This window comes from Cyclopterus lumpus, chromosome 25 (assembly GCF_009769545.1).
Source record: "Cyclopterus lumpus isolate fCycLum1 chromosome 25, fCycLum1.pri, whole genome shotgun sequence".
Classification (NCBI taxonomy): Eukaryota; Metazoa; Chordata; class Actinopteri; order Perciformes; family Cyclopteridae; genus Cyclopterus; species Cyclopterus lumpus.
Window position 1 is genome coordinate 12,049,584 of NC_046990.1, and position 17,735 is coordinate 12,067,318.

General features: G+C 45.9%; 2 protein-coding genes across 2 annotated transcripts in view; one reads left to right on the forward strand and one right to left on the reverse strand.

Annotated features, from left to right (window-relative positions):
- The window catches only part of LOC117727979 (lamin-A-like), a 19,121-nt gene extending 7,387 nt beyond the window's left edge, over positions 1–11,734 (forward strand). Inside the window, exons 3-13 of the mRNA XM_034528564.1 lie at positions 5,188–5,344; positions 5,883–6,008; positions 6,435–6,605; positions 6,950–7,075; positions 7,241–7,461; positions 7,986–8,370; positions 8,511–8,618; positions 9,083–9,202; positions 9,271–9,330; positions 9,414–9,578; positions 9,856–11,734. Coding sequence (XP_034384455.1) covers positions 5,188–5,344; positions 5,883–6,008; positions 6,435–6,605; positions 6,950–7,075; positions 7,241–7,461; positions 7,986–8,370; positions 8,511–8,618; positions 9,083–9,202; positions 9,271–9,330; positions 9,414–9,578; positions 9,856–9,891 — 1,675 coding nt within the window. The 3' untranslated portion in view covers positions 9,892–11,734. The remainder of the gene's footprint in view (positions 1–5,187; positions 5,345–5,882; positions 6,009–6,434; positions 6,606–6,949; positions 7,076–7,240; positions 7,462–7,985; positions 8,371–8,510; positions 8,619–9,082; positions 9,203–9,270; positions 9,331–9,413; positions 9,579–9,855) is intronic.
- A 918-nt stretch (positions 11,735–12,652) lies between these two features.
- The window catches only part of pear1 (platelet endothelial aggregation receptor 1), a 37,524-nt gene continuing 32,441 nt past the window's right edge, over positions 12,653–17,735 (reverse strand). Inside the window, exons 14-23 of the mRNA XM_034528565.1 lie at positions 17,507–17,659; positions 17,304–17,435; positions 17,087–17,218; positions 16,644–16,766; positions 16,041–16,259; positions 15,445–15,554; positions 15,164–15,290; positions 14,563–14,625; positions 14,227–14,424; positions 12,653–12,957 (exon numbers count right to left, since the gene is read on the reverse strand). Of these exons, the coding sequence (XP_034384456.1) occupies positions 12,818–12,957; positions 14,227–14,424; positions 14,563–14,625; positions 15,164–15,290; positions 15,445–15,554; positions 16,041–16,259; positions 16,644–16,766; positions 17,087–17,218; positions 17,304–17,435; positions 17,507–17,659 (1,397 nt within the window). The 3' untranslated portion in view covers positions 12,653–12,817. The remainder of the gene's footprint in view (positions 12,958–14,226; positions 14,425–14,562; positions 14,626–15,163; positions 15,291–15,444; positions 15,555–16,040; positions 16,260–16,643; positions 16,767–17,086; positions 17,219–17,303; positions 17,436–17,506; positions 17,660–17,735) is intronic.

Consider the following 17,735-nt stretch of genomic DNA (forward strand, 5'->3'; position numbering starts at 1 on the left):
TTGGAGCTGTGAGATATATTTTATATAAATAATGTAAACGGGGCAGTGAGTTTGTGAGGGAGCTCCTTCAACGTGTCACATGTTCTCTTTGTTTTCATTATTGAGCTCCAGCTGGTTCCACTTCACGTACAGAGTGTTGTCCTTTGGTCGAGGAGCCAGCCGATTAGTTCATTTGTAAAATAGTTAGCGTGTTGTTGTTGTTTACTTGTTGCCAGCAGGGTGGGGTTTGCCCCAGAGAACAGGACGCAGTGTGAGACAATGACAGGAAGGTCCATGGCAGCTCACCTGGCACGGCAGAGGTTTCCTCACGCTCGCTCCACATGTTACACTCCGTGCTGCTGGAACTCTTTTGTCCTTCCTTTGTTCTTCCCCTTCGTATTTCTCGTGCGTCTGCATTCGATGGCGGTCGCGTGAGAGCCGGTCCTCAACCACAACTTGGTTAAACTCCAGGCATCAAATCCTTTTTCTTATTTTCCTCGTGCGCAGCGAAAAAGCCGAAGCTCGTCACAGTCCCCTCTTTGTTTAGCTTAACGCTAACATTAGGAGCACTGGTTCTGCTCATGGAGTTTTCATTGTAACTCATTGAAAGGGAGCGATAACAATCTGTGGTGTTAATGCAAATGAGAATTTAACTGAAGGATGCAAATCAACACACCCTTCTGATCAGAATGATGGAAACATAAAGGCAGCAGGATAATGTTGTATACTTAAAGACACGATGTCGACACACCTGTTCTCTAAAGGATGCCTGCAGACTCAGCAAGTGTTCCACATCTTTGATCCAACGTTCACGACACTGATGCTCAGAAAGGGAGTCGACCTCCAAGACCTTGCTTGTTATTACAATAACGAATAGTTTATGAAGGAACACAAATCCCCGAGTCTGACTCACTTTCAGATGAATCATCAACTCATCATGGAGGAACAAAGGCTGTCTGGTATGTCTTGTGTTCTCTAAAAGACTGTTTGAGGAACTGTGTAACAAACACACATGGTCACAGGTGTGAACGGCACAAAGACACAACACGCGGTTCTTTTTCCGTTTCCAAGCCAGGACATTGTCACTGTGCTCCCCTCGGCCACATGTGGCCCCCGGCAGAGCGTTGTTGACTGTTTTCTGGTGAGTTATCACACGCTGATACACGCACAAGCCCCGTTATCGTGTTCCTCATCCCTGAAGAAACACAGGAAGCCGTCATGTGCCAGCCTGTAATATTTATTTTACTGTAGAGGGCCTAGCCGGCAGCCGGAGCTCCTCCCAGGTCTGTCTTCAGTGTGTGGATGACCCCCCCCCCCAGCCGATGTGCCCATGTGCAAAGCGCTGAACCCCCGAGCTGCTCAAGCTGCAGCTCCCAGGTGGAGGTATCTCAATCCCTGGCAGCTACTTTGCTTTTTCCAATGCGACTGCCATAAATATAATATATGTGAGTCAACGTTCAAAAGATGAGAACAACCAGACAGATAAACTGGTTTTATATGCCGCAGGTTGGAAATATTCATCAGTAAAATGTAGGTTCATTTATTGTTGTTGCTTACAACAATATAAATATAATAATGAGCCACATTCAGGACCGACTCGTGGACTACGTTGACCCCCAGGACCAGGACCTGGGTTTGGTGTGCAGGGTTGCTTGTGATCCTGAATATTGAGCTCACAGATTTAACTAGAATTCTAGATTCCATTTAAAATACTGCTTTTGCTAAATCATAGGAAACTAAAATATAAGATGTTTTTGTTTTCCTAATTTAAAATTCTGCATTGCTAAATATCTACTTTCTAATTGAGGTTTAGTTTTTGTGCTGATTGACTCCTAAAGGCCTTTTGTTGGCCGTGTGGCTGCAGTGATCTTGTCGTAATTCTGGGTTTGATCTTCCTTAAGGAGCGTATACTATATTATATATAATCACGCAGATGTTTAGGAAAGTCTGGCCCTTCTCATTTGTTTTATTCTGTCGCGCGTTAGAAACGGCATACTAGCAGGCCTGATGACAAGACCGCGGTTACCACGGCAACGGCATAGCAAAGCGGGGGGGAGGGTGCAGCGGGCTCTTCTCTCTCCACGAGGCGGGTTGGTTTCTCGTTACTGGGCTGGACAAAGATAGCTGTGAGTCATCCTGGAGGCCGGGAGCCGAGCCAACACATTCCTCCTCCTCCTCCTCCGATTTCTCGTCTCTATTATTCCCCCTCTTTCTCTTTTTTCTTTTTGCCTCTTTCTTTCTGCCATTACCATGTTCACCCCCACCCACCAGCCTCACCTCTCCTCTCCCCCATCTCACTGTGTCTCCGTCCAAAGGCTCCCATTTTGTCTTTGTCTCAAAATGTGTCATGTCCTCTGTAACCAAACCAAAGCTCTAATATCGGATGGTGTGTGAAACCTTTACTATTTAATATATACGCATTCTTTTCCACGAGTGCAGACATTCGTGTGGGAGGAAAGAAGACAAGTCGATGCTTAAAGAATACAAATAAAGCCAAAAGGACAGTTGGTGTTTTTAATTCCTCGTCTCGTGAAGCGCCGCTCTGTCGGCTCAAAGGTCGCTTTGAAGGAAACAAACACGCCTTGTTCCACGTTTATCTTCATGAAGCGGGCTGGACTTTTCTTTTTTGGCCTTTATTTTGCTAATTTCCCAAATGTAATCTGCATTTGTTTGCTCATCTGTTGGCTCGCAGCCATTCTCAGCGCCACACTCGTTAGTCTCGTGCTGACTGTGTATTGTTTTGTAAATATTAATGGTGTGATTCTGAGGAAATGACTGCAGACTCCTCACATGTGTTCTGAGTGCAGGCTGTGAGGCTTTGATGGAACACATGAAGTCAGGCCTCTAATTACACACTTCATACTGGATTATGTAAACCGGTAGTCCAAAGCACACACACACACACACACACACACACACACACACACACACACTGCATATGAGAAGAACATATATGTACTGTATGGACACACACACACACACACACACTGCATATGAGAAGAACATACATGTACTGTATGGACACACACACACACACACACACACACACACACTGCATATGAGAAGAACATACATGTACTGTATGGACACACACACACACACACACACACACACACTGCATATGAGAAGAACATACATGTACTGTATGGACACACACACACACACACACACACTGCATATGAGAAGAACATACATGTACTGTATGGACACACACACACACACACACACCCACACACTGCATATGAGAAGAACATACATGTACTGTATGGACACACACACACACACACACTGCATATGAGAAGAACATACATGTACTGTATGGACACACACACACACACACACACACACACACTGCATATGAGAAGAACATACATGTACTGTATGGACACACACACACACACACACACTGCATATGAGAAGAACATACATGTACTGTATGGACACACACACACACACACACACACACACACACACACTGCATATGAGAAGAACATACATGTACTGTATGGACACACACACACACACACACACACTGCATATGAGAAGAACATACATGTACTGTATGGACACACACACACACACACACACACACACATACTTCTAGCAGCCAACACTCCCACACAGTGCAGAACAGACTCAAACATGCACAAATACACCCACACACCCACACACACACACACATGCACTTAAGAGAAATACGAACACACACACTGACGAGGTTTTCCAAACTGAGGCGCCGCCCACCGTTTCCACGCCAACGTGCGGGCGCCGCGTCCTGAGCAAAGACCTTCTGGGTTCATACTCTTAACTGATGGTGGTTGTTGTCATAACCTGTATTGAATGTGCTTATTATAGTATAATTATTTAAGTAATTATTCTGGCATTAAATGTGATTTGGGAACTGGACCATAAGTTCACTACCAACATATGAGATGAAATATATATTTACACAAGACAACAGTAACATTATTTACACTTTACACACGTCTCTTTGTCTCAGAACTGTTTATCGTGTGTGTGTGTGTGTGTGTGTGTGTGTGTGTGTGTGTGTGTGTGTGTGTGTGTGTGTGTGTGTGTGTGTGTGTGTGTGTGTGTGTGTGTGTGTGTGTGTGTGTGTGTGTGTGTGTGTGTGTGTGTGTGTGTGTGTGTGTGTGTGTGTGTGTGTGTGTGTGTGTGTGTGTGTGTGTGTGTGTGTGTGTGTGTGTGTGTGTGTGTGTGTGTGTGTGTGTGTGTGTGTGTGTGTGTGTGTGTGTGTGTGTGTGTGTGTGTGTGTGTGTGTGTGTGTGTGTGTGTGTGTGTGTGTGTGTGTGTGTGTGTGTGTGTGTGTGTGTGTGTGTGTGTGTGTGTGTGTGTGTGTGTTTGTTGGTCCCGTGCTTCTTTTTTTTTTGAATCTGAACAATGAGGCTTTTATATAATGAGCCATTCAAGGTCTCTAAGCTTGATTGAACATCTGTAAAACATCACGAATGTTCTCTCTGGATTTAATTTTAGACTTTTTTTTATTTTGCTGGACATGAAAGACTCGTGTGAAAGTTCTGCTTTCAGGACGCAGCTCCTCTCATTAGTGTTTATTGACTAACGCAGATTGATTTCAGTATTCTGAATGCTGACCGAGTCCTTATTCGGAGCTCTGAGTGTCGGTGTGACGCCAGGAGGACTCTGAGGCCTGAGCAGCCTGGAGCCATCTCCCCCAGCAGATGGCCATTATTACTGACAATGAAGATGGAATAACAGGGAGCTCATGAAGCAGCTATACAGCTAACTCCCTCTCCCCTCTGCTCTCTCCTGGCTCCATATTGTTTTTCCATGGCTGTGTCCAAGTTAGTTTTTCCAACCCAGAACTCTAAATGGGTCCAAATGTTAGAGGCGGTGCTCCCTGGAGACCTTAATGGGCTCCTGTTGAGTACAGAAGGCTGATCACATGTGTTGTGTGTCGTCCAGAGATGATCAAGTTTCACTTTAAAGGAGCTCGTTGTCATTAGTGTTCATATTAACTCAGCAGGCTATCATGTAAACCTTTCACAGAATCATATATAGCATAAAACACTGAAGACAGGCAGCTTCAACTGAAGCAAAGAAGCCAGAATGACATTTTACACAATAATCTGAGGTTTAATACTTCTTCGAAACAAGCATCAGCTATAACTGAGTTTTTAAAGCAACGTGAGAAGACTCTAAAGTATTGAGGTCCACATCTTGTCTTTACAGGAACGGTAAGAAGGAGTCTGACCTGGAGGCGGCTCTGCTGAGGGTGAGGGACCTGGAGGCCCTGCTGAACTCTAAAGATGCTGCCCTCTCCACCGCCATGGGGGAGAAGAGGACCCTGGAGGCGGAGCTGAAGGACCTCAAGGCCCAGCTGGCCAAGGTAGAAACGTCTTTATTGGGAGTCTTACGTGAGTGTTGTTGTTGGAAGGCACGTTTCATGGCTCAGTGAATACTAACTCATTCAGAAAGCATGAAAAAAGGACAAATATGCCCGTTTATTCCTACTGCTGTGGCACAGCCAGCATAATATCTTCCCCATTACACATCTCTCTAAACTGTAAACACAAACATGTGTTCTCCTGCGTTGATTGTAATGGAGGTAAAAATAACATATTTAAATTCCTTTTGCCACCGACGTCTGAAGTGAAGCTGCTGGAAGTAGTAATTTGATGTGAACCCTCCAGGCAGTTGATCATGAATGAGGTGGAGGCAGTTTGTTTTATCAATGAAGTTTACTTTAGGACTGCTGTAGATGCAGCTGTGGCCCTGCGCCACCTACTGGCCACACTCGGGAACGCAATCAACGCCCGGCCAGATTACACCTTGAGCTGGGTTTGAGTTCATTCTTTTACTGGCATGCCTCCACTAAAGAGCATTTCCCTTCCTCTGCCCCCCCCCCCCCCCCCCCCCCCCCCCAGATGGAAGGCAGCTTAGCTGATGCCAAGAGGCAGCTGCAGGATGAGATGCTGAGGAGGGTGGACACGGAGAACCGCCTGCAGACCGTCAAGGAGGCGCTGGAGTTCCAGAAGAACATCTCCAACGAGGTTCCCACTCTTCACCTGAACCCTTCTATTTTTATTCAGCTGTCTAAGTCATCTCCTCCACAGGCTATTGATTCACTTCCAACATCCCGCTGGCTTGTTTTGCATTTCCTCTTCTTTTTGCTTCCTACCTCTTCATTTCCTACGCCTTCATTTGAAGTACAGATTGTATTTATGTTCTTGTCATAATGAAGTCACTTTGCCCAAAGCTCTGGTCGTAGCCATGTGCTAACCAATAACAATCAGGAGTTTGATTCCTCTGCTGGAGCTCTGTGCTTCTAAACGAGTAAATACTGCAAAACAATCAATGAAAAAAGGTTTCTACAGATCTGTTTATTTGTCCAGCGCCTGAAAATAAATCAAACGTCAATACAAATGAGTATTTGTGCAGTCTAAAGAGTGAGATCAAGCCAACTCGTCTGCCTGCAGGAGCAGCGTGAGTCCAGGCGCCGCTACGACTGCAGCGTGGTGGAGTTGGGCAACGGCCAGCGGCAGGACTTTGAGAGCAAGCTGGCCGAAGCCTTGGTGGAGATGAGAGCCCAACAGGAAGAGCAGGTCCGCCTCTACAAGGAGGAGGTGGAGAAGACCTACAACTCTAAGGTGCGTCTGGATGCTGCAGCCGACGCAGCGCTGTCGCCACCTAGAGGCCGAGCAGAGGCGGTTTTCTTAGTTCGGCTTTGTGTGGAGATGTTTTTGCATTTGCAAATGAATTTAATGAGCTCCGACTAGTCCGACGTCCTCAGCTCAGTAATGCTTATTGATGTGCTTCCTGTTGACCGTCATCTCCACACAGGAGGGAAATTAACTTAACAGACAGTGTGTTGTGGAAGAAATGTGAATTTACTCGTAAATAAAACCATATTTATTTACCTAAATGAGCTAATGTTTATTTTAATTTATTTTTTGAGCCGTGGCTGTAAGATTGTCTTCTCTCCGCCCTCCAGCTGGACAACGCTCGTCACTCAGCTGACAGGAACAGCCACTTGGTGGGAGCCGCTCATGAGGAGCTGCAGCAGACCCGTATGAGAGTGGAGAGCATGTCAAGCCAGCTCAGCCTGCTGCAGAAACAGGTACACACACACACACACACACACACACACACACACTTGATTCATTTACCGTTAAGCGTCACCGACTCATCATCAGACTGCGTGTTCGTACTGTAACAAGTTGCGTACGGACTAATGATCTGGTCTCGATGGACTCACCTTTATATGCGTGTTCTCTTTAACCAGCTGTCCGCGAGCGAGTCCAAGGTGCGGGAGCTGGAGGAGGCGATGTCCAGGGAGCGGGACGTGATGCGGCGGCGGCTGGAGGACAAAGAGCGCGAGATGGCTGATATCCGAGCTCGGCTGCTGCAGCAGCTGGACGAGTACCAGGAGCTGCTGGACATCAAGCTGGCCCTGGACATGGAGATTAATGCGTACAGGAAGCTGCTGGAGGGAGAGGAGGAGAGGTGAGGTTGTTGTGAAACAGGAGGTTGCATATGATGGTATTTTAGACAATGGGGTCCAGAAAGAAGTCCACGACCCTACTCAGCCCTGACCTGCAGAAGACCGGATGTAACTGATTCAGGATTTAGCAATCGGATTGTCAACAGGACAATTATTATAATTTATTAACATACAAAACAAACAATACATATTCTCTCCTCAAAGCCACCAGATCCCAGTCTGACAAAAGTAATTTACTTTGCTGATCATAGAAATACAGAAAGAAAGCTTCCGCTGGTCACCAGAGACTAATATAATATATAATATATAAAATAAATAACCTGTCAGGTGTTCACTGTTGGAATAATTAACCTGAACACTAAGGTGTGTTTTACTGCAGCGTCTCTTAAGTTCGTAGCACTTTATTTGTACGTGTTCGCCAACTTACCCCATTAAACAAATAGGTTTAAGTATGTCAGACATAATGAGAGCAACACACACTCCAGGCCTCGGTCTCATCACCTGAATCCGCTCTTCTCGTTCTCAGGCTGAGTCTGTCACCCAGCGGCTCCCCCGGCACCAAGGTCACCGTGACGAGGACCTCCGGATCGAGCCACAGCCACAGCGGCCGCGTCATCAACTCCTCCGGCTCGGGTCACAGCCACACCAGCCGTGCGCTCCAAGCCGGTACCACCGCCACCACCACCGGCATCACCACCGGCACCACCGCCGCCAGCAGCCGCAACTCCTCCGGCACGGCCGTCGCCAAGAAGCGGCGTCTCAATGACAACGACAGCGAGACCTCCAGCATGGCGGGGGGCACCGTGACCAAGACGCGCATCAGTCAGCAAGCCTCAGCCAGCGGCCGCATCACCGTGGACGAGGTCGACCTCGAGGGGAAGTACATCCGCCTCAGCAACAAGGCCGATGAGGTACGTGAGGTGGCTTTTCAGACACGTTGACCTGGTTTAAGGTGATCTCACTAGATTTATTAGACTTTAAAAGAATGTTATTAGTAATGTAGCTTTTGTTTTTCAATGTTTCTCCCGTCCTCCATCTCTCTCTCATGCAGGACCAATCTCTGGCCAACTGGCAGGTGAAGAGACAAGTGGGTAGCGCCACTCCCATCATCTACAAGTTCCCCAACAAGTTCACAATGAAGGCCGGAGGAAGTGTCACCGTAAGTCACGTGGACCTCTCTAGATGTGTCCGTCTGTGTTACTTTGACTATCGTTGCTACACACAAAGCAGAAGACGAGTGGAGCCGGTGCCCCGATGCCCGCTGGGTAGTAGTTCTGAAACACACACACACCGTTGTGTTGTCACACACACACCGTTGTGTTGTCACACACACACCTTTGTGTTGTCACACACACACCTTTGTGTTGTCACACACACACCTTTGTGTTGTCACACACACACCTTTGTGTTGTCACACACACACCTTTGTGTTGTCACACACACACCGTTGTGTTGTCACACACACACCTTTGTGTTGTCACGTGATCAAATGGTGAAGTGACACTAGACATCATCTACATGCATATTACCCAGAAATCATCATGGCATGTATGTATATGACAACAATACCATGTAGAATAGTTTATTAACACTATAAATATACTATTATATTGACCATTGCAGATCTGGGCTTCTTCCGGCGGTGGAACCCACAACCCTCCCTCTGACCTGGTGTGGAAGAACCAGAGCTCCTGGGGAACCGGAGACCTGCTGCAGACCGCCCTCATCAGCGCCAACGGAGAGGTATTTGGTTTTCATACTTCCGGTTCTTTTTTTAACTGCAATGACCTAATCACTCCGTTGACCATCAGGAAATGGCCATGAGGAAAGTGACACGCACCCTGTTCCTCGACGACGAAGACGACGACATGGTGAGTTCCTCCTCCTCCTGAAGGCATCTCCACCTCCCAGTGAGCGGCGGGGTTGAGTACCTGGTGTGTGTCGCCCCCTGCAGGGAGCTCACAGCACGAGCGGCGGAGACAACGAGTACAACCTCCGGAGCCGCACGGTGATCTGCGACTCCTGCGGGCAGACGTCGGACCGCTCCGGGGCCGGTGGGGGTCTACCTGAGGGCATCGTGGGACAGTCCTTCTTCATGGGGACCAACGAGCCCAGAAAGGTGAGCAGTCGTTACGCAGCTTTCTATAGTTTCACCAATAAGCTCTCCAAGTTCAGAATGTATTTGATCACAGACAGTGACCACTTCCTACGGCCTGATGTTTATGATGAGATAAAGAACATTACACTCTTGGACATGTTGAACCCTTTATGAACACTTCCTGTAAGTCTGCATTCCTGCAGACTTTTACTTTACATAATAATTAGCCCAGCTGTTCCTTCTAGATGATGCTTGGCCCTATTTTCTCCATATTTAACGCTGTCACTTCCTCCTTCAGGGCCGGGCCAAGCCGGAGAACTGCTCCATCATGTGAAAACCAGACCTGAACCAGCAGGTCCACATGGAGAATACCAATGTGCCACTTGGGTTGTTTGTCTTTATTTTTATATATATGATCTTATTTGTTTTTGTATTCAGATTAATCTGCAGGTTAGCATTGCTTCGAGGTTTATTGGGTAAAGGGCACAGGACTTTGATATTCAGCTTTTGTTTTATATTCAACTTGTGTTATTGCATGTGTGCTGTGCTAATGCTGCTCTCCTTGCTCTCTCTCTTTTCTCTCCACACACACACACACACACACACACGCACACACACACACACACACACACACACACACACACACACACAGCTCCATTGACCAGTGCTTGAGGTTTGCTGGGACCTGTCAGGAACACGAGTCCTGGGGTTTGTTAATCATGTTCATGATCCATCAAATTGATCAAATCTTTATTTCAGATGTTGTTTACAATCTAAATATCCTTGTTTTTGGGAACAATGTCTGCTGCAGGGAAAATGTTTTGTTTTGATAAACTGTTGTAAAAGAAGCCAAAGTGCTTGAAGCTCAGGGTGTTCAGGAGATATAAATATATGTTTCACCTTCAGCCTCAGACAACCATGTCGTAGTACATTTTTTTAAGTCGCTTTAGATCATAAAGGAAAGAGAAAATAATTATTTGAGATGAATATATATATATATTTTTTGTAGTTCACAGCTCGGCTCGAGAGAGAGATATATATATATATATGTGGTTATGAACGTGTACGAGAATAAGGAATTATTGTTTCCTGGATAAGCCGAATGTTCTAAAAGTTATCGATGCTTGATTGACATGTAGACGTGTTGCGTAATCAGTAACTTCAAAGGTGTTTTGTCATGAAGATGGAAAGATGGAGGATTTGGAGAAATATCATAATGTACAATGTTTTGAATCTCTACTGGTGCCGTACATAAAGTATATATTTGTAGGATTTTACTGCTTATTCAACCACATTAGCATTATTCCACTATGAGCTGGTGCTGCTGTTTACAGAGTAAACAGTTGTTTATTTAGACTAAAACACTAAAAGGTGCCTTTAGGCCCGGAACAATAACCGCTGTTCTTTGGGCTCATCGTGACGTCAGCTGTCCGATCTGTGTTGCTCCTACAAACTGGTCATGAGGGCTGTTGTTGTTGTTGTTGTTGTTGTTGTTTTTCTTGCTTTCCTGATCACAGCTGGATTCTTGTATACTTTGTGGCTTCATGCACTGCTTCTATTGAGGGCCTCTCATATGCACAGCAGGTAGATTAGTCCTGTAGTCTGGCAGCTTGACTCATTTATACTCCAGTGACAAGCAAAGTATTTACAGACCATACTTGATTCTTTTGCTTATAAGATGGTATTTGTGCCACGTTAGATTATTTTATTGCCTTAAGTAGATGATCCCCTAAGTGCCTTTAAAAAAGCCTAACAATTGTTAGTTAAAGAGATGACCAGCTCCAAAGATTTAGTATTTACCTCATATGAGATGAAATATGCAACTACTCGAAAGGGATCCTTTAAGGTGCAGTCCGGGTCTTCTTCCTGTCCAAGACTTCTGGTTTTAGAGTTTCCTTAAGGAACATTAACAAGATAATGAAGAAATCAGATTTCAATCACAGATGTCTTGAAAGGCCTTTTGAGATCGTGGACCCGCCCCCTCAAAGTCTTGATTGAGGCCTCAGGAATCTTTTGAGGATTTCTTGTCGTGAGCCTTTGATGCCAAAGTTGTAATTTGCTTGATGTGTGTTTATCATAATGATGTTAACATATCAAAAAGCCATTAAGTCGATGTTATGAACGGTTGTTTTTTTGCTTTTCTAAAATAATGCTGAGTAAAATTCTTTTTTTCCAGTGACTGGCTGCTGTAGTTATTCAACACCACGGATGAAAAGTGATTTTTATTTACATTATACACACACGCATGTTCCCATGATTACATTCAAAAATACATGTTCATACATAAAAGAAAGCTATGGCATTAAAAGCACAATATACATTATTCCTGGTACACAGGGTTTCGATTATCTATAAAACAAAATACATTTATTAAGTTTCACAATATTTCGAGGCAACAATTTAAAGATTATTTAAGTCGGAGTAGTGAAGTGACCGTTTCTTTGTGTTTTGGGTGAACCGGCCCTTTAAATACCACACAGACATGCTGCAGGACACTGTTTGACATTCATAACGCTGCTTTAATTTGGTACATTTGATGGCTTATTATTCATAATGATGTATATTGGTGAGCACATCTTAAACATCTCTGAAGTTTAACATTTCTGTAAAGATAATATATTCATTTGTATATTTACAAAGTTTTCATATGCCAGCAGCAATAAGTGGGCCACAGTTGTTCAAACCAACACGGTGTCATTGTTACAGGATATGAATTATAAAACCTGGTTCCTCCAATAACTAAAGATGTAAAATCGTGTTCTGTCTCTCAAAGACTGGCAGGAGAAAACAAACATGACCTTTTGTCTCGTTCCTTTTGAGGTTGAAAAGGTTTATTTTCAATCCATCTGTGAAAAATTCATCTGAAGCTGCCTGATAATGAAAATATTTTTGAAAATGTAAAATACCGACATAAAAAAGAAGACTTCCCTTGAACACGCACACAGCTGAATGTTTGGGGACCTTCAATTGAAGCATGTTCAGCTCCCCAGAAGTCTTGTGGCGTTTGTTTTTTCCCACGGGATTTGAATGCAGCTGAAGCCACAGTCCCCCCCCCCCCCCCCCCCCCATCAGCCCACTGGCTCCCCGGTCTGGATGACAAGTCTGTCACGGTGAAGCAAGTACCACGTTGGCCCACACAGGGGCAGTGTTGAGTTGGGGTCAGCCACAGTAAATAGTTCCTCAGTGGGTGGTCTGCGCTCTGACGGTCAGACAGCAGCCTGAAGGCCTGAAATCATCCCCAAAGTGAGGAGGGGGGGACGTCACTGAGGGGCTCTCCTGGGGGAGGGGGGGCGGCGGACGGGCGGCAGGTCGTAGTGTCCCGGGATGTGGCTGTTCACGGGGAGGTCGTAGTGGCTCTGGGGGTCCTCGTATGGAGCGTGGCCGAGGGAACTCTGACGCTCTGAGGGGGTAAACAAACTCTTTAACTCTTCATTCATTTCACACAACAATACCTCTTTGACTGTTTGGTTTTAGGATGTTATTAGTCATGTTTTAGGATGTTATTAGTCATGTTTTAGGATGTTATTAGTCATGTTTTAAGATGTTATTTGTCATGTTTTAGGATGTTATTAGTCATGTTTTAAGATGTTATTTGTCATGTTTTAGGATGTTATTTGTCATGTTTTAGGATGTTATTAGTCATGTTTTAAGATGTTATTTGTCATGTTTTAGGATGTTATTTGTCATGTTTTAGGCGTGTACTGCAGTGGACTCTGTGTACTGTAGCCTGGTAATGGTACTGAGGCCGGTCCGTTGAAGGCTGCAGGGTGTTCATGCTTCTAGTTCGATGTTGACCCAGACTGGACCGGCTCATAGTGGTCTAAATCAGTCCTGACTAAAGGTTTTAGAAGGTCACAATATAATGTATCATATAGTAAAACAAACCCATGCAGAGTATGTGTTGACCTTTGTTCTGCAGCTATATTATCCTCCTTCCTCTTCTCAAAGTATGGATGTTTTTCTCTCATTGCGTCCAACACTGAGTGAATATCGGAGCGCTATTCTCCCACTTCTCCTCCCCCAAATTGTTCCAGACTGCCAGAATCCAAAATGGTGGCGTTCTACTTCACGATGTTGCCATAAATCTGAGGATTTGTTCCTCTCGTGAACCTCTTCTTCTTCTTCTGGCCTCACGTTGGTGCATCGCTCGCCTGGAGGAACCAAAGAACTTCTGCCTCCAGGAAGCTCGTCTCCAATCCTCCGCTAACGGTTGACTGGTCGAAGGGAATTAATGAGCTCTCACTTTATTTTAGGTCTCAGCTCTCACTCTTTATTATTGATCGAGGATGAGTGGATGATGCATTCTTTAATGGGCGCTTTGCCCTAATTGGGTTTAGAGTCTATTGATTGATAGTCCATCAACAGGAAGATACAGCCAAACATTCTCTTATTACACATTGTGAGATTTATTGATGATCTTTTTGTTCATTTTGGACTTTTGGTCGGAGATTATTACAATTCTTCTGTGTGGATAAAAACTAAAAATTTAAATTGTTCTAATTATTTTGCGATCATTTTGAATGTATTCTATTTTCCTTACTTTTGCCTCGCTCCACTTCATCTTTAAATTCTTCTTTACACTTGAACGTCTTGAGTCTCCTTCATGTGATTGGCTCACTATAAATATTGAATATAAAATCTTGATGTAAACATGTGACCCGGTGCTCACCCCTGCGTAAGGCGGCCATGTTGAAGGGCGGCGGGCTGATCTCGGTGTAGGCTCGCTCTCTGGGCACGGCGCACTTCATCTCCATGTAGCTGCTCTCCGGGTGGCCGAAGGGCAAACCCGGCATGTCTTTGATGGTCGCGTACGGATTCTCGCTGTTCAGAGAGCTGCTGCTCGCCGCCGCCGCCGCGCCCTTCAGCTCTGCACAGGGAGAAGAGACATGTGACCTCAGGTACCATGTGACCAAGAGGTCGGCACTTTACAGCAGGGTGTTACTTGGAAGCAGGAATTCATGTGATCAGGTGGCAGAAAAGGGTGAAAACAGAGTGATAAACTGACCTTTGTTGTAATATTTCCCCAGACTGGCACTGTAGCTGTAGCTCCGATCAATTCCAAAAGCTCCTGTAAGCCATAAAAAGACAAATCTGGCATCTTCATGTTTTCATTTATGGCAAACTAATCAAAAGCAGATCATTTCCTTTGGAAACCTGCTAATCAACACCAGGTGATGCTGGTTGTTATGAAGCCCTCATTGTTGTTATCGTCTCATCAAATGTGAATGTTGACAATGATGTCCAAAAGGAAATGCTGGACGATACTTTGTGGTGTATAAAAACACTTTTGTGCTCAGCCGTCACTGAACGTCTCTTCACACCTTCATCAACACAGGTGGTCACATTGATTTACTCTAAGAATGATTATGTTTCGTAAAATACAATGTGATGAAACTCTATTGGTCCACTGAATCCCAAAATAACTCAATTTAAGCATAAAGATGTAGGTTTTATTTAAATAGATATATCATGTAGATAATTGTTTGACGCTGTGGTCGGGAGGTCATTATTTCGTATTAAATGTTACCCCATCATTTGATTTTCTATCTGCATCAGAGTCTCCTCTAAATGCTGATCCTGAGTCAGTGAGCGTCCCCCAGACCGACCTGAGTCTTTTCGAGGCTCGTGGTGCTTCCAGTCTGCAGGTAGCGTGGCGTTGCTCTCGACCCCAAACAGGCCCCGCCTCTCCCGCTCCATGTTTTTCACGCTGCAGAACAGCTGGTTGTTGGTGTTCTGGAGTGAAGAGTTCAACAATCAGACACGCGAGACCAAGTAAACGCTCCAGAACTTTGGCTTACTGGGTCAACGTGTTCATCATTTCATGGCATGCGGCCGTCGACTGGATAAATGACATTTTGCCGAGGTGGCGTCCCAGCGGCGCTTTCACCTTGATGGTGCGGTCGTGGTTGTTGGGGAGGTGTGGCAGCGGAGGCCGGTTCTGGCTCAGTGTGTGGTAGCTGGGGTTGGAGTAGTAGTGGTGGTAACTGTGAGGAACATCTGAAAGCCAAAACCAACACGTGGAGTCACGTCTGCTGTATTTCAATTACCTCAAGGTCAATAAAATGCATCTCTGTGGAACACCAATTACAGAAACTCTGCTAAAGGCTTTCTATATTTATTGAATTGACATGGTACCTTGAACACACCGAGTTTTTTAAATGAATTATAACACTTTTTGTAAAACCATGCCATGAATAACAACTGAAATCTTTTGATAACGCAGTTAAAAATACTGTCAAAATGTATACAAGTGACTGTCTGCTGAGGGGCCTGTTGGTGTCGTTGTTAGCGCTGTTAGCGCTGTTAGCTGCTTCCATCGGCTCGGCCGTCGCCATGTTGAGAGCCGCGTGGAGGCAATCCCCCAAATCATAGATATCTTTTCAGTAGGATTTGAAATGCAGGACTTTTATTTGAGTATCTTCACTGTGTTGGTAACCCTCTAGCAGGACCTCCTCCACCCCCGTACGCAGCACCTTGACATACCTGGAACGGCGTACTCAGAGTTGACTGTGCGGCTGGTGGAGAAGGACACGCTCGGCGTGTGGTTCTGCTTGTCCTTCTGCCTGCGGCGGTAGAGCAGCAGCAGAGCCAGCAGGAGGACCACCAGCATGACGAGCACCACGATGCCGCCGATGGCGCCCCACGACTCCCGCTCCCCAGGAGGAAGGGGGACCATGACGCTGCCTGACTTCACAGACGAGTCTGTCGAGAGAAATAAAGCTCGTCAAAGCTACCGCGATCATTGTGTGTTGATTCTGGCGGTCCCTGTGGACAAAGGTGGTAGTGTTTCTGAGTCCCTTCAGAAAACCTTTCATTTTACGAACGTAGGTCATATGGAGGCATGAAGGTGTTGGGGGGTCCCTGGCGGGGGCATGGGGGCCTCAGCCATTGCTGGGTGGATGTTGACCTGTAGTGTACGGAGCTGTGTGCGGTCGGAAGACTAGAAAGGCGCTATGAGTATATTTACCATCCGTATTAAATTGACATTCATAACTAGTTAAAAGTTCCTCACAATAACTTGACCTTTCCACCTCAGAGGGAAATATGGAAACTTCTCCATAAAAAGATTGATGTTTGGATCCATACCTTGTGCACAGTCCACTTGTTCACTTTCACACACACAGTCTCCAGAATGCCGGTCACACATGAGGCTGACCGGACAGGAGCAGGTCTGAGTGCAGAACGGACCGAAACGCCCCGGACTACAGGCTGCAGGGCACAAGTATCACACCCATGCATTAACACGCGGAACAAATAGAGATGTACTTATTAGTCAAACGGAACATTAATCTACAGCAATCCTAATAATTGATTACACTTCTTTTCTTTTTCATATTGGATAATAAACTGAATGTCTTTGCAAGCTATTTCAATAAATCTACTTGGGCTGTGGGGAAATATAACCTAACGTTTAGTTGCAGACTATTCATATTTGAACCTAAACAATAACACTGTAAATAAACCAGCCTGAAGGTCTCCCTCTGTGACCCGATGGCTCATGCAGGTCACAGTGGGTCTGATGGACTCACGTATGGAGCAGTCCGTCGCCGTCCAGCCAGGCCGACACTCACAGTGGCCGTCCCGGGGGTCGCATGTGGAGTTGTTGGCACAGCGGACACACACTTGACTGCATTGTTTGCCGAAGTAGCCAGCTGGACAAACTGAAACGCACAACGTGGATTACGTCTCGGTTGAATGTGGAGGGTTTCTGAAGGAGGATTATGGGGTTGATGGTTTAATGCCGACCTTGATCACAGTTGGGTCCGGTGTGTCCGGGGAGGCAATCACACTCTCCCGTCACGTGGTGGCAGCGGTACGACTGGCTACAGGACGGGCACGACATGCTGCACTGGTCCCCGTACATACCCGCTCTGCATTCTGGGAGACAAACCGATGGAGAGTGAGCAGGCGTCGGTGCAGCCGGTGGTTTCCTGCTTGTGGACACTCACTGTTCTGACAGGTGACTCCCCAGTAGCCCGATCGGCACACACACGCTCCGCTTTCCTTCACGCACGTGTCGCTGTTGGGGCAATGCTTGAAGCAGGTGTGGTTACAGTGGCGCCCCCACAGGCCCTCCGAGCAGGGCTCGCTGCAGCGAGAACCTGCAGCAGAAACACGGAGAGTCTTCATAGAGCCACGACATCTAGACGTCTACATCCATGTGTCAATCACAGAGAG